General features: G+C 37.1%; 4 protein-coding genes and 1 long non-coding RNA gene across 7 annotated transcripts; 2 read left to right on the top strand and 3 right to left on the bottom strand.

The window, feature by feature from the left end:
* Positions 1-549: 549 nt before the first annotated feature.
* Positions 550-3,002, bottom strand: LOC103519809 (UDP-N-acetylglucosamine--dolichyl-phosphate N-acetylglucosaminephosphotransferase). The gene is made up of 2 exons (XM_008484896.3): positions 2,996-3,002; positions 550-1,949 (listed from the first exon to the last, which is right to left on the bottom strand). Exons 1-2 carry the CDS (start codon positions 3,000-3,002, stop codon positions 1,069-1,071), a joined length of 888 nt encoding a protein of 295 aa, XP_008483118.1. The 3' UTR covers positions 550-1,068.
* An 813-nt stretch (positions 3,003-3,815) lies between these two features.
* Positions 3,816-4,934, bottom strand: LOC103519805 (essential MCU regulator, mitochondrial). Of its 3 annotated transcripts, none has more exons than XM_008484892.3 (2): positions 4,461-4,934; positions 3,816-3,983 (listed from the first exon to the last, which is right to left on the bottom strand). In XM_008484892.3, the coding sequence occupies exons 1-2, from the start codon at positions 4,648-4,650 to the stop codon at positions 3,880-3,882; spliced, it is 294 nt and encodes a 97-aa protein (XP_008483114.1). In that variant the 5' UTR covers positions 4,651-4,934; the 3' UTR covers positions 3,816-3,879. The 3 variants fall into 3 exon arrangements, with proteins under 3 accessions (XP_008483114.1, XP_017303807.1, XP_026686951.1); XM_017448318.2 differs by having other exon boundaries at positions 3,816-3,998; positions 4,476-4,934; XM_026831150.1 differs by lacking the exon at positions 4,461-4,934 and adding an exon at positions 4,297-4,454 and having other exon boundaries at positions 3,816-4,075.
* A 259-nt stretch (positions 4,935-5,193) lies between these two features.
* On the bottom strand, positions 5,194-19,072 carry LOC103519808. The gene is made up of 6 exons (XM_026831151.1): positions 18,967-19,072; positions 17,824-17,984; positions 17,409-17,486; positions 7,487-7,950; positions 6,686-6,817; positions 5,194-5,472 (listed from the first exon to the last, which is right to left on the bottom strand). Exons 2-6 carry the CDS (start codon positions 17,915-17,917, stop codon positions 5,194-5,196), a joined length of 1,047 nt encoding a protein of 348 aa, XP_026686952.1. The 5' UTR covers positions 17,918-17,984; positions 18,967-19,072.
* On the top strand, positions 13,880-14,774 carry LOC113471757. The gene is made up of 2 exons (XR_003394338.1): positions 13,880-14,061; positions 14,236-14,774. It is a non-coding gene; the product is annotated as an uncharacterized LOC113471757 (long non-coding RNA).
* Positions 19,073-20,881: 1,809 nt separating the features above from the next.
* On the top strand, positions 20,882-22,250 carry LOC103519807. Its single transcript, XM_008484894.1, has 3 exons — positions 20,882-20,887; positions 21,519-21,851; positions 22,206-22,250. The coding sequence occupies exons 1-3, from the start codon at positions 20,882-20,884 to the stop codon at positions 22,248-22,250; spliced, it is 384 nt and encodes a 127-aa protein (XP_008483116.1).
* Positions 22,251-22,742: the final 492 nt, after the last annotated feature.

Below are 22,742 nucleotides of genomic sequence, written 5' to 3'. Positions count from 1 at the left end.
ATCAAAGAAATGCCTTAAATTTTATCAGTAGTTCTGTCTTCTGATAATGATAAAATGATAATCCGATTTGATTAAATTTCAAAATTTTTATTTCCCCCACTACCGAGCAATTTTTTCGAAAAAAAAACAAACCCCTACCACAGCCCTCCCTTCACACCTCACAGCCTCCTCCGTGTTCCCCTACTTTTCTGAAAGATGAAAGGCTCGTCCAGACTTTTTTGTTTTTTTTTTCTTTTTTTTTTCAAACATCCACATTTTATGCCTGTGAATCAGGGCCGTATCCAGGATTTTGTCGAGGGGGGGCAATGTGGCCTTGCTGTGGATAGTGTAAGTTTGTGACAGTGACAGATCACTGAAGTTAAGCAACATTGTGCTTATTTGGTATCTGGATGGGTGTTCAACCACCTGGGGCATTTTCCTTTTTTTACCTTGTGAACTAACTGTTTCAGAACTAGGTACCCAAGGTAGGTACCTATTTTGGAGAAATTAATGATTCAAATTTAATAACAATTTACTAATATTTTTGTTGTATTTATAAATAAATAAATATGTAGCTGTATTTATAATAATTCTGCTATTGCCCAGAAGAAAAAAAAAAATATACATATATGTATCATTTATATAATATGTATTATTAAATAGCATAGCTACCTACTGAAACGGTCCTGGATGGTTAGCAGAGCCTACAATTCCAAAGAGTTTTATTTTACAAGGACTAGAAAAAATACCATTTAACGTCTTTGGATCCATGTTTAAAACAAATCAAAGATTTCATTCTACATTTTGGTTTCACAGTTATGACATGAGGTCATGAGATCAAATTGAAGCAAGCTAGGGAAGCTACAATGTTCCACATGAAATAATTTTCTTTTCATAAGTTTACCCAAAACTAGGTCAGAAATAAAAAAATAAAAAAAAATACCTTGGGATTATTGTTGTTTTTTAATTAGGAATATTAAAATGTATTTCAGTAGAACATGCCTTTAAGTTAGGTAGTTTGATTTTAGAGCTTGAGTTACCTATAGCCTGTTATGAAATATAGTATAACAAATTACCAAGGTAGTTGTATTATGAATCATAGAAAATGCAGGCAACAGGATATCTTATAACAAATGCTAATATGCTACAGTATATTTGTAACATGAGCAACCTATTGACCAATTTATTTTCAGGCAAAGGACCACTAAACAGGAGGTACAAGTTAATGAGTGTCAAGTTATTGCACTTTTTTCTTGTTGCTTTAGCTATGCCTAGTGTGGTCATAACTGTTAAAACCATTTGATTATTAGAGGGTAACAAATCAAACTCTGCATAGCTAACTTCTAAACAGTCTTTTCCTAAGATTGGTATCCTATGTCTAGGACAAGGCACTATACGAAAAAGTTGAGGAATAGCATACACAAAATTGAAAACTTGAGGAATGAAAAATAAAATCATGGTCTTACTGAAATGGCCCAGAATAGCAACAACAGCAAAGGTCATTCCAGCAAAATAACAATAGGTATCACCAACAAACACCTGAGCAGGATATTTGTTATGTTGGTACAATGCATAGGATGTTGCTACAAATGGTATTATCAAATACAATGAAAATATATGATTGTTGATAATGTTGGGATCTTTGGAAATTAATATTTCAGTGATATTAAATATTATAATTGAAACCCCTATGACTAAACTCTGACCAACTTCTAACCCATTTACCCCAGCATAAATATTGATTGTATTGGTTAGGAACACAGCAAGAAGTCCCATGTACACATAATACAAAACTCCTAAATCCAAAGAATAACCTAAATATTCTCTCACTGGTTTAGGAATGATAATGGTTGTTGAGTTTGAATTCACATAAAGAAAAGAGATTGGAAGTAAATACAGAAAACTACTATTACCTTCATGTTGATGGTGCAGGTACGGAGGTGAAGATGAAAGCACGCGGGGAAGATTAACTCAAAGTTAAAAAGAAAAACAAAAAACAACTCACACCAAAATGAAAATTGGGGGGGAAAAAGCAAAACTGAAAATTTTGAAATAATACACACTTTACACACAAATTATAAGTACACTATAAATCGTATCTACAATACTTCTTACATTACTTAAAGTGAGAATAAATAAATAATAATGAATATGGAGATTTCAATGACAGGCCATGAGGCTGAATTCCACACTCAATATAAATTTATTAAAAAAAAAAAAAAAAAATTGTGGTGAAGCAAAGTACTCTTTAGAATTTCCTGTGGGTGTTACAGAATCACAAGTCTTTTTACTGTCTCAATTATTACATCATCGCCCGTCTAAAAGTTCGACCCCGCCGAGAATTGAACCCGGGACTTCCAGCGTGGAAGCCTAGTGGGATAACTACTTAGTTACTGAAGTTGTTCCCAGTAATACATTAGGCAATTAAAAAAAAAATAATAATAATAAATTAGGCAAAATTCCTACACTTAAAATAAACTTAAGGCTACAATGGTCGGAAAAAATAGGAAAAGTACTGGGGGTCAGAAAACGGATCACTTAAAAACAATTAACACTGTACATAGAACTGATTCTACAGTCTCTTTGGTTAGTTAAATGATTAATGGCCGGATCCACAAAGTAAGTTTAAACTCCGTTTAAGTTTTAATCTCGGATTAAGCAGGTCATTTAATTGGCTCAAATTTTTGATTTTTTTTTTAAATCATTAATCAGATTGCCTAATCCGAGAGTTGAACCTAAACCGAGTTTAAACTCACTTTGTGGATTCGGCCATTAAGAATACTTCCGTACCTGATTGGTCGAGCTGGAGTTAATTGACCAATGAAATACGAGCTCTTCAATTGAAGATAATATTAGCCAATGGTGACTGCAGAATCAGATCAGTTAACAAAATAAATAATCTAACAAACACTGGAAGCCAAAATACACCCTTCACTACTTTGTACACGGGAAAGGAAAAATGGGCATCAAAAAAGTACAGTAGAACCTCGATTATTTCAACTTTTAGTCTTTCAACTCTCCATTGTTTTTTCTATCATTCAAAGGATATCCTTTCTTATCCGAGGAAAAGATCATAGAAAGTGATCATTTCAACTAGCCCCGGTCCCAATTAGTTGAAATAATCGAGGTTCTACTGTATTGATTTTTTATAAGAAGAAAGAAAAAAGTGATACTTTCTACTTTTTTTTTTGATTTAAAATTAAAAAAAAAAAAAAAAAAAAAAAAAAAAAAAAACAATTTTTTCGGTACTTGTGCAGAAGTCACATCAGTGGAAGTTTGCTACCAAAGGAACTGGCACAAATGAGCAGTGACCAGTGTTACAGATTAGTGTTATTATAGGGTTAGGTTAAATACAAAAAGGAGCTTTCTTTTCCACTGTCAAGGCTTTGTCATAATTACCGTCCCCTAGGTACAGATTTCACTACCCAATGAGTTTTGGATAGGAAAAAAGGATGAGCAAGAAAGGCATGGATGATGTCACCCTAACTTTTGGAACATAAAGTGATAAACTGAAAACTGATGATACCTAGCATATATTAGTAGGAAAATTTATCTAAATCAAAAAACATGTCAGCTCTGACTAGAATAATAAAAAGCACAAAAATAACATCAGATTATAGTGCAATTTGATAGTAAAATTGTGAGCTAAAGTATGGCAAATATGAAAATTAAAAAAATCAGTCTTAGTCATCGTCGTCACTAACTTTTGGAACATAAAGTGATAAACTGAAAACTGATGATACCTAGCATATATTAGTAGGAAAATTTATCTAAATCAAAAAACATGCCAGCTCTGACTAGAACAATAAAAAGCACAAAAATATCATCAGATTATAGTGCAATTTGATAGTAAAATTGTGAGCTAATGTATGGCAAATATGAAAATTGAAAAAATCAGTCTTAGTCATCGTCGTCGTCATCATCGTCATCTGATGGGACAAAGAGTTCATTTTCTTCCAGGAAGTTGGCCATGTATTTGCTAATGGTAGCACCAATCAGTAACCCTGGAACAACGGCACATACCAGGCCAAACAAACCAAATGGTGTCCTGTCTGGTTCAGGACAGAATCCTCCGGATGGGGTGTGTGTGACGAACCTTTTATGAACGGTAATCTTTTGGGAGGCTTCTTTGACCAGGGTGTGAGACTTGTTCAGGATTGCATATCTGACTGCACGTACCACTGGGAAATGCATATTTGATTGGTAAACAAACACCAAGGGAAATGAGTATCAATGATTTAAAATACCGAGATACAGGTAAAACACAAAAACACTCGAAATGAAAATTTTGATGATCTGTGCCAAACTGTGACAAACCTTTTATGAACAGTAATCTTTTGGGAGGCTTCTTTGACCAGGCTGTGAGACTTGTTCAGGATTGCATATCTGATTGCATGTACCACTGGGAAATGCATATTTGATTGGTAAATACCAAGGGAAATGAGTATCAATAATTTAAAACACCGAGATACAGGTAAAACCTGGAACAACGGCACATACCAGGCCAAACAAACCAAATGGTGTCCTGTCTGGTTCAGGACAGAATCCTCCGGATGGGGTGTGTGTGACAAACCTTTTATGAACAGTAATCTTTTGGGAGGCTTCTTTGACCAGGCTGTGAGACTTGTTCAGGATTGCATATCTGATTGCACGTACCACTGGGAAATGCATATTTGATTAGTAAACACCAAGGGAAATGAGTATCAATAATTTAAAATACCGAGATACAGGTAAAACACAAAAACACTCAAAATTAAAATTTTGATGATCTGTGCCAAAAGTTAACACTTGTCTTGTCTGTAAATATGAATGTGTTATGGGGAAACTGCTGGGTAGTGATCACTCCATTCAAGTAGGTTGTTTCCGAAATAAAATACACGCAGAAAATCAATTTGTGAGACGAAAAACTAGAAAAATATAAAAATCCCAAAAAAATTTGGCAATTTTTTATTGCTTTTCTCCTTATCAATTTTTAAATTTTACCGCCGTAAATTTTAGTTTGACTCTGAAATCCACTAGAGTGCGTAAACAGCGGATAAAATGAAAAATGTACAGGGTACAACAAAAGATTTTATACATGAAAGGCTGGGTACACACGAGTTCCCGGGATGTTTGATCTCAAGCGGGTTGGCTTTTGTTTTGTGTTCTCGTGTTAATTTAGCATCTACAGGTCTTTCTCCCCGTCCATCAGGCTCCATGTTTATAAAGGACATACTATATGGGATGGCGGTACCCAGACCTCATCTGTCCCGTCTCATTCACATTATTCGTCCCTTGTCTAGTAGCCTGGGGCACATAGCGTCGCGAGCTATCGCTGGGCGGGACCTCGCTCTCCGCGCCCACGAAGTTTTGTCTAGTAGCCTGGGGCACATAGCGGCGCGAATTATCGCCGGGCGAAGCCTCGCTCTCCGCGCCCACGAAGGATGTGGTTGTCATCAGGGTAGGTAGGTACTCACTCATCAGTATCATCCTTATCACACTAATGATGTGGCACTAGTTTAACTAGGGGGAAAAATGTAAAGCTTACAGACTGATACACTAAACGCTGATTTACAGAAAACTGGAGGATGTGTAAAGTTCCCCCTTATCTCTTATCAAAAGCACTGTTGTGTGTCGTAAAGCTTACAGACTGATACACTAAACGCCGATTTACAGAAAACTGGAGGATGTGTAAAGTTCCCTCTTATCTCTTATCAAAAGCACAAAAGTTGAAAGTTCTTTCGATTCGGCTCTACTGATAAAAAATATTTTTTCAAATTTTCATTTCAAAACAACACAGAACAGACCACAGAGCATTCAATGAGGTAGCGACAAGTGGACACTTGAGAGATTGAAAAAGTGAAGCACAAAAATGTTCGGCTATTTCGATGTGGTTGTCATCAGGGTAGGTAGGTACTCACTCATCAGTATCATCCTTATCACACTAATGATGTGGCACTAGTTTAACTAGGGGGGAAAATGTAAAGCTTACAGACTGATACACTAAACGCCGATTTACAGAAAACTGGAGGATGTGTAAAGTTCCCTCTTATCTCTTATCAAAAGCACTAAAGTTGAAAGTTCTTCGGTTCAGCTCTACTGATAAAAAATATTTTTTCAAATTTTCATTTCAAAACAACACAGACCACAGAGCATTCAATGAGGTAGCGACGAGTGGACACTTGAGAGATTGAAAAAGTGAAGCACAAAAATCTTCGGCTATTTTGTAAACTTGGCAACGCTGTAGGCACAAGGACATTGTTTAGCAGTAAACTATTAACCCATTAGCACACCATCGGTCAGAATATTGTCCAGCTCAAATGTCCTATTCACAAGAGCACTGCAAGTTTTTTTTTCATCATTAGATTAGGTACCTACCAGGTAGGTATATTATAGCTAGCTACAATATCCCCAACTATGAAATTATGTATCTTGGAAAAAAGAAAAGGAAGAGAGTATCTCTGGATGGTCTGAATAAATATCATGTCTAATGACAAATTTTATTTTGGTATTTTTGATCACTACAGTTGAAATTAAAAAGTCCAAGAGAGAGAGAGAGGGAGAGAGAGAAATAGATACTTAAATAAACAGGTGGACAAAAAATATGGGACTAGAATACTTAAATATGTAGTTACTTAGATCCAAGGAAAGACTACCTATATTGCAAAATTATTGGAGGTTGGAAATGAAAACTTAAAAAGAAAGTAATGTAGTTATTAATAAAAACTCCTTCCGATAGGGGACGTTTGGGTTTACGGTTGGCGTGTTTCTGCGACGGCTTCTGAGGTGGAGGGTGCTGGGACTCTTGCATGTAGTTGTCGGATTGGGACGACTGGATTTTGACGAGTTGCTTTTCGATCTGCGCATAGAGGAAACGGTGGTAAATATTGAGATAAGTTAATAAAGGTCGTTGTTGTAGCAGTGACAGATCAGTTAACATCTCCAACAGGTTCCAGGGTTGGAATGAGATTAAAGAAGGTTCCAGCAGATCCTCAACATCTTAATACAGGTAAACCGCAGGTGATATGCGGAAAAGAAAACGACCAGAATCAGAAAATGTCCGCCCTGGCCGGGATTTGAACCCAGCACCTCTGGGTTGGTAGTTTGTGTTCTTAAACAATCGGTCACAGAGATTGCCACGATTGTACTTCACGTACAATCCATTACGAATAATTCTATTCTACTACATATCAGATAAGTTAATAAAGGTCGTTGTTGTAGCAGTGACAGATCAGTTAACATCTCCAACAGGTTCCAGGGTTGGAATGAGATTAAAGAAGATTCCAGCAGATCCTCAACATCTTAATAAAGGTAAACCGCAGGTGATATGCGGAAAAGAAAACGATCAGAATCGGAAAATGTTCACCCTGGCCGGAATTTGAACCCAGCACCTCTGGGTTGATAGTTTGTGTTCTTAAACACTCGGTCACAGAGATTGCCACGATTGTACTTCACGTACAATCCATTACGTATAATTCTATTCTACTACATATGTCTAAAATATTACCTCCAAGTACATTCCACTCACCTCCTGATCAATGGTCTCACTAAACTCCTCACTGAACGACTTGGCCAGTCGGTACCCAGACCTCATCTGTCCCGTCTCATTCACATTATTCGTCCCTTGTCTAGTAGCCTGGGGCACATAGCGTCGCGAGCTATCGCCGGGCGGGGCCTCGCTCTCCACGCCCACGAAGTTTTGTCTAGTAGCCTGGGGTACATAGCGGCGCGAGCTATCGCCGGGCGGGACCTCGCTCTCCGCGCCCACGAAGTTTTGTCTAGTAGCCTGGGGCACATAGCGTCGCGAGTTATCGCCGGGCGATTCGTTCTCCCCGCCCAGCGTAAAGTGAACGCGCGAGAAATGAGGGGGGAGATGCGACAAATGAGACGGGAGGAGAGAGAGCTGGTCCGAGTCTTCGTCCATTCTCTCGGAGGAGGAAGAATCGTGGCTGTCCCCGCGCCACGGGATCGAGGCCTCACAACCACCACGGTCTGTGCGGGAGAAGAGAAACGGGGGGGGGGGGGGGGGGGGGGGGGATTTAGATTATAACAGTCAGATTATTATACAGATACACATGCAAAAATAATAATGATATAAAAATAACAAAGAAATGGCCCTATTGGGGGGCTTTCCACCTGCTTAGACATAAAAAAATAAATAAATGAATAAAAATATTAATAATAATGAAAATAATCGGGACGTATTGACGTCGTAAAAAATAGCCAATGGAAAACCCCGAAAATATACATACACATGTACAGAAATTTGTTTGTAGAAATCATCTTTTAGGTGGTATTATGGCTTTGGAACTTGAGTGATTTGTGGCCGGGACCACAGTCAGAGTTGAAACCCAGTTTAAGTTTAACTCTTGGATTGAGCAATCTGATTGGCTGAAAATTTTAAACTCAACGAACAATTCGAGTAAAAAAAAGAAAAAAAAAAGAGAGAATTGTGAAATAGTAACAGAAGAAGAAGCAATGTTTTCAGCAAAATGGAAGAAAAAGAAAAGAGATTGGAAGTAAATACAGAAAACTACTATTACCTTCATGTTGATGGTGCAGGTACGGAGGTGAAGATGAAAGCACGCGGGGAAGATTAACTCAAAGTTAAAAAGAAAAACAAAAAACAACTCACACCAAAATGAAAATTGGGGGGGAAAAAGCAAAACTGAAAATTTTGAAATAATACACACTTTACACACAAATTATAAGTACACTATAAATCGTATCTACAATACTTCTTACATTACTTAAAGTGAGAATAAATAAATAATAATGAATATGGAGATTTCAATGACAGGCCATGAGGCAAATGGGTTTTAAGGAAATATTAATTGGACAAAATTGACTTTGGAGTTATGAAAATAGACATGAGTAAGGAGATCTAAATGGAGATTTAAATTAAAAGATCAGTCCAAGGAAATTTAAATTTAAACGATAGATCCGCCCAAGGAATTTTAAATGAAAAGATCAGTCCAAGGAAATTTAAATGAGATAGATTAGTCCAAGGAAATTTAAATGAGACATATCATTCCTAGGAAATCCAATTATAAAGAGACAGATCATTCCTAGGAAATCCAATTTTAAAGAGACAGATCATTCCGTCTAAGGAAATTTAATTATGAGACAGAGGAGTCCAAGGAAATTTAAATGAGAGATAGATCAATCGAAGGAAATTTAAATTTAAACGATAGATCCGTCCAAGGAACTTTAAACGAGACAAATCGATCTAAGGAAATTTAAATGAGATGGATTAGTCCAAGGAAATTTAATTATAAAGAGACAGATGTGAGAGAATGATCAGTAATGAATGAATGGTACTTGTTTACTCGTTTTGAATAGATTTCCGTTCCAACAACACATATTTTTCATAATTTATTATTATTCATAATTCTTATTTTTTATTTACTTTTTTTTTATTATTTTGCGAGTCACTGCTCTCGCTACAATTTTTCTTTTGTGTGTGGGTTAATAAATAAGTAAAATTTCACACAATTTATGTGGAGAATTAGTTCCTGTATTTATAAACATAGTCTTGTCTCGCGTTTTTATTATTATTATTATTACCTCGCTGATTCATTTGCTCTTTTGTAAATCATAAATTACCTATTATTTGTCTTTTTTGACGAACTATTATTGTTTATTCTAATTTGAAAAATTACCGACACTTTGAGACTACATATTGGTACGCCAATAATGACCAATTTACTTCAATAAATCATTTTATACAATAATTGTCACATCCTAGGCATTTGGCTCTAAATTGAAATTCAAAATATGTCCTATTTCCTGGTGGATATATCTCATTAATCATGAGATGTGTCCACCAGCAAACTCAATTTGAAATTTATTTAACCTATATGAAAAATATGTATACTTTTAAAATGTCAAATAAAAATTACAATTACAATTTATTATTCTTCTTCTTTAAATTTTACTGTTATTCTCTTTTTTCTATTTCTTTTATTACCTATTATTTGTCTTTTTTGACGAACTATTATTGTTTATTCTAATTTGAAAAATTACCGACACTTTGAGACTACATATTGGTACACCAATAATGACCAATTTACTTCAATAAATCATTTTATACAATATTTGTCACTATTTATTATTATTCTTCTTCTTTAAATTTTACTGTTATTCTCATCTATTTCTTTATTTGTTTCCAGACTCCACCTCCCACGTGAAAGACTACATCCTAGGCACTCTCATTCTAATAGCACTCACCATATGCTGGTATGTCTACAGACAGAAGGAATCCTCACAGCAACATCTGAGACGCATGATGAAGGACATGGAGGGCCTGCAACGAGCTGAGCTCGATCTGGGTGAGTAGAAATGTAAGCGCCAGGTCGCGGGTTCGATTCCCGTCCGGAGAGAAATTTATTCGTAACAGGTAAGGTTCGTTCTGGGAACGGCTGTCTTTTTTCTATCCTGTTTTCCGTCTCCTTTAATATCGGGACCATCTTCTAAGCGTATGTATAACGGAGCTCTATTCTCATCAGCTAACCTGAAAATGATACAGGTGACATACTGACATGAGTCTGATGTACCATTTGTTTCATTGCTACGAAAAAATCTCTTATCTCTACTTCTCAGCTAATCTTTAACGAATCTACCCCTCTCCTGAGCTAACCTATAAGGGATTAAAAAGCAACATGACACTATGTCTTCATATTACATCAAGAACATTCTTGATACCAACTGACTGGTTCATCTTCCAAGCTCGACAATGTTTCCCTATTTCTCCACCTCCTTCTACTGCCCCCAATGCACTTACTTGCCGCTCGATGACATCTATAACGAATTTCTTTTATCCTCAACTAACCTATAACGAATCTCTCTTTGCGTTTCCTCTGCTAGCTTACCTCTAACGACCTTTCTTCTCATCAGCTAATCTCCAAACGGCACTGGTGACATACTGACATGAGTCTGATGTACCAGTTGTTTCATTGCTACCAAATAGTCTCTTATCTCTTCTCATCTAATCTTTGACAAATCTTCTCCTAAAATAACCCATAACGAATTAAAAACCAACATGACACAATCCCTCACATGACATCAGGAACATTCTTGATACCTACTGACTGGTCCATCCTTAAACCCCAACAAACTTTCCCCAATTTCTACCTCCTTCTGCCGCTCCTGAAGGTAGAAACGCACTTCCATCATAGTGTGGCTGTTCTGAACGACATTACCTAAAATATTATGGGAAAATTTTGAACTACATTTTTCTGACTTCACGTGACGTGATTTGACATGACGTGATAGTAGTGTGTTTCTACCTTAATGCACATATTTGCCGCTCGATGATCTACTCTATAACGAATTTCTTTTCTTCTCCTCAGCTAACCTCCAGAAGGAGTTGGAGAGGGCACGACAAGAACAGGAGAATGCGGCCTCGGAGAAAATTAAACTGGAACGTCGTCTCCAGGAACATCAAGCCTTACAGGGAGATGCTTCGGATTTGAAATCCTCATCAGCCTTCTCCGATCTGGAGGTGTGCCAGCTCAAACAGGAGATTGAGGTAAGGGAACGAACTGGCATAACAGGAGATTGAGGTAAGGGAACGAACTGGCATATTTAAGGGTTCCGTAGGGAAATATTTAGGGGCACCCAAATGCCTATAATCTGATGGGAGACATGAGGGTTTCTTTTTTCTTTGTCTTTTTGAATCCGGGATTCAGTTTGATAAAGAAAAAAATCCCTCGAATCCGAATTCATTGGATTCGATTGCTAAAAAAAGAAGGGAAAACTATACTTTACGGGTATGCATGCTACGACATAGACCACGTGAGTCTAATGTAGCGGTTGTTTCCATTGCAACGGTGAAACACTCTTCTTTATTTATTATTTTTCAAACCTCAAAATATTGTTCCAATTTCAATATTTTCAGTCCATAAAATTTCCAAGCCTCCAGTCCGTTCACGTTTCAGTCAAGCGAAATTCCTCCAGCGTGAAACCTTGACCAGTGAGACATAATTAGAAGCTAATATCTATTCTTCTAGTCATTGTTTTCATTGTCTCGCGTCCTATGAATGACAAGTGATATGTTATCCAAGACATTGTGCTTATCATCCCATAGCCCTGGTTATAGTAAATGAGCCAGGGCGGTATCCAGGATTTTACTGAGGGGGCCAAAAAGTCCCAACAGAGATATACGGGGGAGATGCTTCGAACTTTCGAAGTTCGCCCCATAGTAAAGTAGCAAAGATGATGCCTAAAGGGAGGGGGAGCGGGCCCCTCCCCCCTTCCTAAATACGGCCCTGATATCGATTTTAACCATATTTTCTCAGGATATTATTATGTATTTTATCCATATTTTCTGAGGACAGATTTTATCGATGTCAGTATCTATTGTATCTAATTCATTGCTAATAAATTAAGGGGAAAAAGGATTCATTTTAACAAGTTAACATTAAAAATATTACAACGCAACTTGAAAATAATAAGAGTAAAAGAGACGTTTCTTAATTAAGTGCATTATGTATATTACCCCAGGGTAGAGCCGTATATTGTTTCAAATTTTCCCATATTGACTCGAAATAGTTGAAAGAAATCACACATTTTTGTCGCGAAATGGTCTGTCTCTCGTGTCATTTAGTTTCAGATTTTCCCATATTGACTCGAAATAGTTGAAAGAAATCACACATTTTTGTCGCGAAATGGTCTGTCTCTCGTGTCATTTATAATATAAACATATTATGTAATGATGAGGCTGATGAATGCTGATGTGGGAAATTCCCAGGCCCTAATGGGATCTTGAATAGTTCTGCCATTTTGCCAATATGCTTCCTATCTAACTTACCTAATGTAGGTACTCTGGAAATCACTGTGGGATACCTATACAACACCTACATAGGACCTACTGTTTCCCTTCCTTATACTATCGTTAACATTACAATTTACAACAATGAGTTTACATTTTCCCTGCTCCGGAGTTGGAGCGATTTTTCTGGGTGTAGAAGTGAGTTGATATTCTTGGGATTTTTTCTTTCTCTCTTTGGGGGAAAAACATTTTAAATAATTTTCATATGTGACGTCACATATGTAAAATGTTTGTTTTAACTTTGAGGACTCGGACAGTATATCTAGGAGATTGAGGTAAGGGAACGAACTGGTATAACAGGAGATTTAGGTAAGGGAACGAACTGGTATAACAGGAGATTGAGGTAAGGGAATAAACTGGCATAACAGGAGATTGAGGTAAGGGAATGAACTGGCATAACAGGAGATTGAGGTAAGGGAACGAACTGGCATAACAGGAGATTGAGGTAAGGGAATGAACTGGCATAACAGGAGATTGAGGTAAGGGAACAAACTGGCATAACAGGAGATTGAGGTAAGGGAATGAACTGGCATAACAGAAGATTGAGTAAGGGAACGAACTGGCATAACAGGAGATTGAGGTAAGGGAACGAACTGGCATAACAGGAGATTGAGGTAAGGGAATGAACTGGCATAACAGGAGATTGAGGTAAGGGAATGAACTGGCATAACAGGAGATTGAGTAAGGGAACGAACTGGCATATTTAAGGGTTCCGCAGGGAAATATTTAGGGGCACCCAAATGCCTACAATCTGATGGGAGACATGAGGGTTTTTTTCTTTGTCTTTTTGAATCCGGGATTCAGTTTGAGAAAGAAAAAAATCCCTCGAATCCGAATTCATTGGATTCGATTGATAAAAAAGAAGGGAGAACTATACTTTACGGGTATGCATGCTACGACACAGACCACGTGAGTCTAATGTAGCGGTTGATTCATGGCAACGGTGAAACACTCGTCTTTATTTATTATTACAAAGAAAAAGATTATGTAAAAAAAAGAAGCAATTTCCTTTTTTCCACTTTCTTATTTTAACATTAATAAAATGTCCCGTCTACTTTTGTTGAGATGTACCCCCATTCATAGCAAAGAAAAAGATTATGTAAAAAAAAGAAGCAATTTCCTTTTTTCCACTTTCTTATTTTAACATTAATAAAATGTCCCATCTATTTTTGTTGAGATGTACCTCCATTCATAGAATACATTCAAAAATATGTATTCCGTGCTAAAATGGACTTTAAAAAATGAACCAACTGCTACATTAGACTCGTGTGGTCTGTGTCGTTGCATGTCCTGTGGTCTGTCTCATCAGATCGACGAGAAGGGACACATTACTTCCTTTACTTCTTTCTTATTTTGATGAAGAAAAATGACCTATTAGTCGATTTCACGCATTTGATAGCAACCTCTTATTGATTGTATTTAATTTTTGTATGTATTGTCGTAAGGTCTGTGTCGTTGCATGTCCTGTGGTCTGTCTCATCAGATCGACGAGAAGGGACACATTACTTCCTTTACTTCTTTCTTATTTTGATTAAGAAAAATGACCTATTTAGTCAATTTCACGCATTTGATAGCAACCTCTTATTGATTGTATTTAATTTTTGTATGTATTGTCGTGTCGTACTTCTTTTATTTGATATAATTTTGTTACTCGTACTTCTAGTTATACAAACACGTTAAGTAATTTAGTTCTTAATTTTTATTTCTTAATACTATTTATTGTTTATTAGATTTATATGAGATAAATCTTTTATTTATTTATTTTTTGAAGCGAGTAATCCTCGAAATTTACAAAATTCTATAACTAGAAAAGTAGGTATTTTTTTTTCTTTTTTTTTAGCGCTTATGATACCCGTTTACTCGAAATGTTCGGTAAAACCCGGGTATTATCCGAAAATTTTCCGGGTATTACCCAGGTCAAATCGTTAGCCCCTACATGCTCCCTTTTTTGATTAATACTAAACATTCCTAAGAAAAAATAATACTTTTCTAGTTATAGAATTTTGTAAATTTCGAGGATTACTCGCTTCAAAAAATAAATAAATAAAAGATTTATCTCATATAAATCTAATAAACAATAAATAGTATTAAGAAAGTAAAAATTAAGAACTAAATTACTTAACGTGTTTGTATAACTAGAAGTACGAGTAACAAAATTATATCAAATAAAAGAAGTACGACACGACAATACATACAAAAATTAAATACAATCAATAAGAGGTTGCTATCAAATGCGTGAAATCGACTAATAGGTCATTTTTCTTCATCAAAATAAGAAAGAAGTAAAGGAAGTAATGTGTCCCTTCTCGTCGATCTGATGAGACAGACCACAGGACATGCAACGACACAGACCACACGAGTCTAATGTAGCAGTTGGTTCATTTTTTAAAGTCCATTTTAGCACGGAATACATATTTTTGAATGTATTCTATGAATGGAGGTACATCTCAACAAAAATAGATGGGACATTTTATTAATGTTAAAATAAGAAAGTGGAAAAAAGGAAATTGCTTCTTTTTTTTACATAATCTTTTTCTTTGTTTTTTTGTTTTTTTTTTTTCTCTACTACCTATTATTGTTTGTTATATGTTTGTTCTGTCTTATTGAAAAATAAAGTCAATTATCATTTTGAAAAAAAAAAAAGACTCGGTAACTTCGTGAAGCTTCATATCAAGAAGAAATTCAACGTCAAACTATACAGTAAATTTTAATTTTTACTTTCCTTATCCTTATCTTATAACCAACCTCAGTGGTGCAGTTGTTAACGCGTTGGACTTTGGATCTGGAGGTTGGTGGTTCGGGTCCAAGTCATGTCATGAAATTTATCTAGGTGAAATAATCGGGGAACGATGTTTGTGACAAGCATTTAAATATGCTTAACACAATTAAAATTCCTTTTCCTTATCTTATAGACGTAAAGGAAGGCAAGTAATGTAATCGAGTGATTTTTTTTTTTAATTTGGAACCTATCTTTTTTCTCTGATCCTTGTGTGACTTAATTTAGAAGAAGCTCTTTATAAATTCTTTATGTATAAATGCCCATCATAGTCAGTTATTTACAGGATAACAAACATCTGCTGATGGGCAAAATGTTGAAGTGATCCAATTAAACTTATAATTAAGAATTATCAAAAAAGGGTAAGAAGAAAGTAAGCAAATCACTTCGGTCAAACAAAGAAAACGGGGAAAAATAAAAGAAAAACAAGACAGATGTGCAAGCAACAAGCTAGAAAACAAAGTTAAGAATGTAACAAAAAGAAAAGGACACTCGATCACGCAAAAAACACACGTTTAGAAGAAATGGAAAAATCAGAGCTCAACTATTCAGTACTTAAAGTTACTCATCAACAAGTACTACAGACTATTAAACATTTTCATTGGGTTAGAAAGGAAAAGGGGTGTGGCCTAATTTATGGGCGTCAGGGGCGTAACTCGGCTATGTTCTAATTGGCTGAAGGATAAGAGAGATAAAAGGGGGCGTGTCGTGAAAGTCTAGAGTCAGGAGGAGGAGGAGGAGGGACTTGGATTTTTCGATAAAACTAGTGTTCCTATTCTGGTTGGTTAAGATTAGTTCTATTCTGATTGGATGAGTTAGGAAGGGGGCGGGGCTTACTCTATTCTGTGTTCCTATTGGGCGTCCGAGTTGTACTCTTGTGTCATTTATTTTGATTGGTTAAAATTTAAAAGGAGGGGTAGAATTTGTATTCAATTGGTCAGAGGTTAGTTCTATTTTGATTGGACGAGTTAGGAAAACGGGCGGGGATTATTCTATTTTGTGTTCCTATTGGGCGTCCGAGTTGTAGCCTTGAGTCATTCCTAAATGTGATTAGTTAAAAGGAGGGGTAGGACTTGAATTCTATCGATCAGAGGTTAGTTCTATTCTGATTGGGTGAGTTAGGAATGGACGAGTTAGGAAAAGGGGCGGGGATTATTCTATTTTGTGTTCCTATTGGGCGTCCGAGTTGTAGCCTTGAGTCTTGATTGGTTAAAATTTAAAAGGAGGGGTAGAATTTGTATTCAATTGGTCAGAGGTTAGTTCTATTTTGATTGGACGAGTTAGGAAAAGGGGCGGGGATTATTCTATTTTGTGTTCCTATTGGGCGTCCGAGTTGTAGCCTTGAGTCATTCCTAAATGTTTATTATTTATTTATTTGATTACACGCTAAGCATCACGGCCATGTGTGATGGAAAACCTCGAAAATATACATACACATGTACAGAAATTTGTTTGTAGAAATCATCTTTTAGGTGGTATTATGGCTTTGGAACTTGAGTGATTTGTGGCCGGGACCACAGTCAGAGTTGAAACCCAGTTTAAGTTTAACTCTTGGATTGAGCAATCTGATTGGCTGAAAATTTTAAACTCAACGAACAATTCGAGTAAAAAAAAGAAAAAAAAAAGAGAGAATTGTGAAATAGTAACAGAAGAAGCCATGTGTGATTCCTAAATGTGATTAGCTAAAAGGAGGGGTAGGACTTGAATTCTATCGATCAGAGGTTAGTTCTATTCTGATTGGGTGAGTTAGGAAGGGGGGGGCGGGGCTTAATTCTATTCTGTGTTCCTATTGGGCGTCCGAGTTGTAGCCTTGAGAGTCGCCATCTTCGAACAGGAGCTTACCTGTGACGGAGGGAGGCATGGGGAGAGAGTAGTTGGAATTCGTATCGTCATCCAGATCGTCCTGACTACTCATGCGACCTGCGATAGAAAGAAGAAAGGATATAAGTCAAATCGACGGTCATCGATGAATTTATTATGAATCGATGTCAATTGGCCCGTCGACTGTTAAGACATACCTTCAGAAGTTGCAGTTCCCTCTAAAAATAATAATAATAAAAAAGATCAACAACTTTATTCCAGTAATTGAACATAATTTATTGTAATCGATGTCAATTGGCCCGTCGACTGTTAAGACATACCTTCAGAAGTTGCAGTTCCCTCTAAAAATAATAATAATAATAATAATAATAATAATAATAAAGATCAACAACTTTATTCCAGTAATTCAACACTCTTTTAGCTAAATCCAACTTACTCTTGAGGAGGCTTCGACCATTGGGTGTGTTCCTGTACAGCATATTCTCGAGATAGGCCAATCCGCTGTTGTTGATAATGTTGAATCCGAGCATGAGTTCAATCTGCTTCCACCTGTGTACTCGTTCTGCCAACTCCTGGGTCACTTCGTTCAGTGAAGTCCTGGTGTGAAAAAGGGGGATTTGTGTATAAATGCAGTTTATTTGTGTTATTATATCACAACTTTGGTGCTCACTGCAGCATTGTAGGATTTTCCCAATATCTCAATAATCCTAAAATCCCATGTGTTATTATGTCACAACTTTGGTGCTCACTGCAGCATTGTAGGATTTTCCCAATATCTCAATAATCCTAAAATTCAATGATTTGTGTATTAGAAAAGGGGATGAGGGCATTGTTATTGGAAATGGGGAAAACAATAACATTGGAACGTTCGACGTCAAAATTTCAGCAAAAAATCTGGAAATTGAGAACTTTTTCATCAAATGTCCCGAGCAAAGCTCCCTCGCAGGCAACGCATTAATGTGTTTGTGTGCATACGTTTCTGCGCAGTTCTTGCTGCTCCTCCGCTAGCGCGCTTGCATAGTGGCGCTACCTAACGGACGAAAAAAACAACTGCGTAAAGTCTGACGTCACACATATTTGAACTCTTTCATTAGAATGGAAAATAAAAATTGAATTTTCGACCTTTTACAGTTATTTTTTCGGAGTTTTGATCTCAGATTTGGATTTTTCTTAACTTTTTACATAGGAATCGATCATTTATTTGTAATTTTTACCCATTTGCAACTGCTCCATTGTTATTGGAAATGGGGAAAACAATAACATTGGAACGTTCGACGTCAAAATTTCAGCAAAAAAATCTGGAAATTGAGAACTTTTTTTTCTTTCAAACTTTGGTTCGAAATCAAATCAGTTTTTTTTTTTCTGAATTTCTGACCCAAAGACGTTTACTTCAGGAGTAAATGACCCATAGTGTGGCCAAAGGAGGTACAATACTATTCTGTTCTATCTAACCTGCTTCTGTAGCCCCAAAATCAAATATCAGCCCAAAGCAATCACCCCAGGGCTGATTCGAGATGCTGACGAAAAACGCCGACCCCGTCTGAACACGGGAAGAGGCGAAGAAAAAGAAGATTTTTACCTTGCTTCTACAATACTTCTGTCGACATCATCAATGGATTTGCCGTGTGTTGATACAAAAGCTCCGACTAAACTTGATCTCTTCTTTCTCAGCTTCTCACACTGAAATGAAAACCAAACAAATTACCTGTCATTTCTGTCTGGCTAGGGGACGTTAAACAGAGAGAAGACTAGCGTCTGGCTGTGGGACTATAAACAGGGAGGAGAACAGCTAACCCTAACCAGCCTAGCAAGCTGGCAGTTCCTGAAAGGGTTCTCTCTGCTTTTAAAGACCAAGTACAAGTCCTCACGATGGTTGACTGCGGTTCAGGACGAGCCAGCCAATTTAACATGGCTAGAGCTAGAGACCATCACCCCGGTGTATAGCAGATACAAAAAGACATCTTTTCTTTATTCTGCTATCGCCATTCGGCGAAAGCTAAAGCCGCTAAAAGACATATTTTTGTTTTGTGAGTGTATACGATTAAAAGTTTGTGAAAATATGAAAAATTTGACACATTTGGGTTTGATATTAATATTTGATTTATTTGATATTAAACGTGAGATAAATTTGGGATAGGGAATGAGAGTATTTTTAAGATGATTAGAGACCAAAATAGGCACTAAAGGGGACTCTTTGAGTCCCATTTGAGCCGTCTAAATAAGCACCATCATTTCAAAAATGTGGTTAACCAATAACCACTCTGTTCCTTACGACTGAAAGAATGTTTTAATTATTAGGGTTATATTTTAAGTTTAGAAGTCCTACTTTTGTTTTCCTATACATTTTAAATGACTTATGTAGTTTTGTAGTAAATTTCCTTTTCTTCGTGGCCTAATGTAGCTTTAAAATCTTTGACAAAAGGAAGACAGAATGTTTTTTTTTTATGTAGAGGACATTTATTTGGATCTCAAGATTACTTGAATAATTTTCGGGTTTTTAAAAATTCCATTTGGACTAAACAGCTCCCCCTCTTACCTCAAAAAAGGAAGAAAAAAAAACAACTGTCTAATAGAAAGTCCACTGCCAAGTCCAACTCACTAAACTGAAACCCTTTTTTGTTTAATTTGCTTCTCGTTTGTATTTGATATCGGATTTCAAGATGAGGGAGATGTCAGGTGAGGAAAATTCATTTCAATTTCCTTGGACTCATCTGTCTCATTTAAATTTCCTTGGACTCATCTGTCTCTTTATAATTAAATTTCCTTGGATTTCCTTGGACTAATCCATCTCATTTAAATTTCCTTAGATTGATTTGTCTCATTTAAATTTCCTTGGACTCCTCTGTCTCATAATTAAATTTCCTTAAACTGATCTATATTTAAATTTCCTTGGAATGATCTGTCTCTTTATAATTGGATTTCCTAGGAATGAAATTTCCTTGGACTAATCTATCTCATTTAAATTTCCTTGGACTGATCTTTTCATTTAAAATTCCTTGGGCGGATCTATCGTTTAAATTTAAATTTCCTTGGACTGATCTTTTTATTCAAATCTCCATTTAGATCTCCTAACTCATGTCTATTTTTATAACTCCAAAGTCAATTTTGTCTAATTTATATTTCCTTAAAACCCATTTGCCTCATTAAATCTCCATTTAGATCTCCTTACTCATGTCTATTTTCATAACTCCAAAGTCAATTTTGTCCAATTAATATTTCCTTAAAACCCATTTTCCTCATGGCCTGTCATTGAAATCTCCATATTCATTATTATTTATTTATTCTCACTGTAAGTAATGTAAGAAGTATTGTAGATACGATTTATAGTGTACTTATAATTTGTGTGTAAAGTGTGCATTATTTCAAAATTTTCAGTTTTGCTTTTTCCCCCCCAATTTTCACTTTGGTGTGAGTTGTTTTTTGTTTTTCTTTTTAACTTTGAGTTAATCTTCTCCGCGTGCTTTCATCTTCACCTCCATACCTGCACCATCAACATGAAGGTAATAGTAGTTTTCTGTATTTACTTCCAATCTCTTTTCTTTTTCTTCCATTTTGCTGAAAACATTGCTTCCTTCCCCTTCTTCTGTTACTATTTCACAATTATCTTTTTTTTTACTTTCCTTATCCTATAGGAAGGAAAGTAATGTAATCGGGTCAAAATTTCGATGGTCAGTTTTTAGTGCCAAAACACGTTTTGAGGTCCCTAGAGCCTAAATCCAAAGTTTCAGCCATTGGTCCGTGGGTGTGTCTGTCTGTGTGTCTGTCTGTCTGTCTGTAAACAAAATATCTCGAGAACCGTAAGAGCTAGAGACTTGAAATTTGGTATGTAGATGTCAAATATGACAAGGATGCGACACGAAACTTTTGGTTAAGACCGGCGCAACGCTTGGCGGCATTTTAGCGCTTTTTGGCGTTTTTCGGTGTAATTTAACAATATCTCGGGAACAGTATAAGCTAAAGACTTGAAATTTGGTATGTAGTTCACAAATGTGACAAAAGGATGCAAAACAAAACGTTTGGTTAAGATGGTTGCTGCGCTTGGCGGTATTTTGACCGCTTTTGGACAGATTTCGACCGTTTTTTGGCGGTTTTCAGCTACACAGCGACAAAACGGTTAGAGATATTCCCCAGGCTACTAGACAAAACTTCGTGGGCGCGGAGAGCGAGGCTTCGCCCGGCGATAATTCGCGCCGCTATGTGCCCCAGGCTACTAGACAAAACTTCGTGGGCGCGGAGAGCGAGGTCCCGCCCGGCGATAGCTCGCGCCGCTATGTACCCCAGGCTACTAGACAAAACTTCGTGGGCGTGGAGAGCGAGGCCCCGCCCGGCGATAGCTCGCGACGCTATGTGCCCCAGGCTACTAGACAAGGGACGAATAATGTGAATGAGACGGGACAGATGAGGTCTGGGTACCGACTGGCCAAGTCGTTCAGTGAGGAGTTTAGTGAGACCATTGATCAGGAGGTGAGTGGAATGTACTTGGAGGTAATATTTTAGAGACATGTAGTAGAATAGAATTATACGTAATGGATTGTACGTGAAGTACAATCGTGGCAATCTCTGTGACCGAGTGTTTAAGAACACAAACTACCAACCCAGATGTGCTGGGTTCAAATTCCGGCCAGGGCGGACATTTTCTGATTCTGATCGTTTTCTTTTCCGCATATCACCTGCGGTTTACCTTTATTAAGATGTTGAGGATCTGTTGGAACCTTCTTTAATCTCATTCCAACCCTGGAACCTGTTGATCTCTCACTGCTACAACAACGACCTTTATTAACTTATCTCAATATTTACCACCGTTTTCTCTATGCGCAGATCGAAAAACAACTCGTCAAAATCCAGTCGTCCCAATCATGTTAACTGATCTGTCACTGCTACAACAACGACCTTTATTAACTTATCTCAATATTTACCACCGTTTCCTCTATGCGCAGATCGAAAAACAACTCGTCAAAATCCAATCGTCCCAATCGCAGTCGTCCCAATCCGACAACTACATGCAAGAGTCCCAGCACCCTCCACCTCAGAAGCCGTCGCAGAAACACGCCAACCGTAAACCCAAACGTCCCCTATCGGCCCCCAAACTAGGGGAACTACGCCAAAACAGCTCCCTCTCCAATAGTAGTGCCCTGTCCGGGAGTCAGGCGAACTCACCCGAAGAGGACACTTCGCATTCGACAGATTCCGGCTCCATACCGGGCGATCCCGAAGTGGAGGACTTGAAGAAGAACACACGACGACATCGCATTCACTTCCCCAAGTTCTCGAAAAAGTCCATTCGACTCTCGTCGTCCAATCCAAAAATACAGCCGAGCTCAACTGGGTAGTTTTTGTTATGTATGTTTGTATGTT

The sequence above is a fragment of the Diaphorina citri genome, unplaced genomic scaffold (assembly GCF_000475195.1).
Source record: "Diaphorina citri unplaced genomic scaffold, Diaci psyllid genome assembly version 1.1 scaffold2947, whole genome shotgun sequence".
NCBI classification, from domain to species: domain Eukaryota; kingdom Metazoa; phylum Arthropoda; class Insecta; order Hemiptera; family Psyllidae; genus Diaphorina; species Diaphorina citri.
This window is presented reverse-complemented; position numbering and strand designations above follow the sequence as displayed.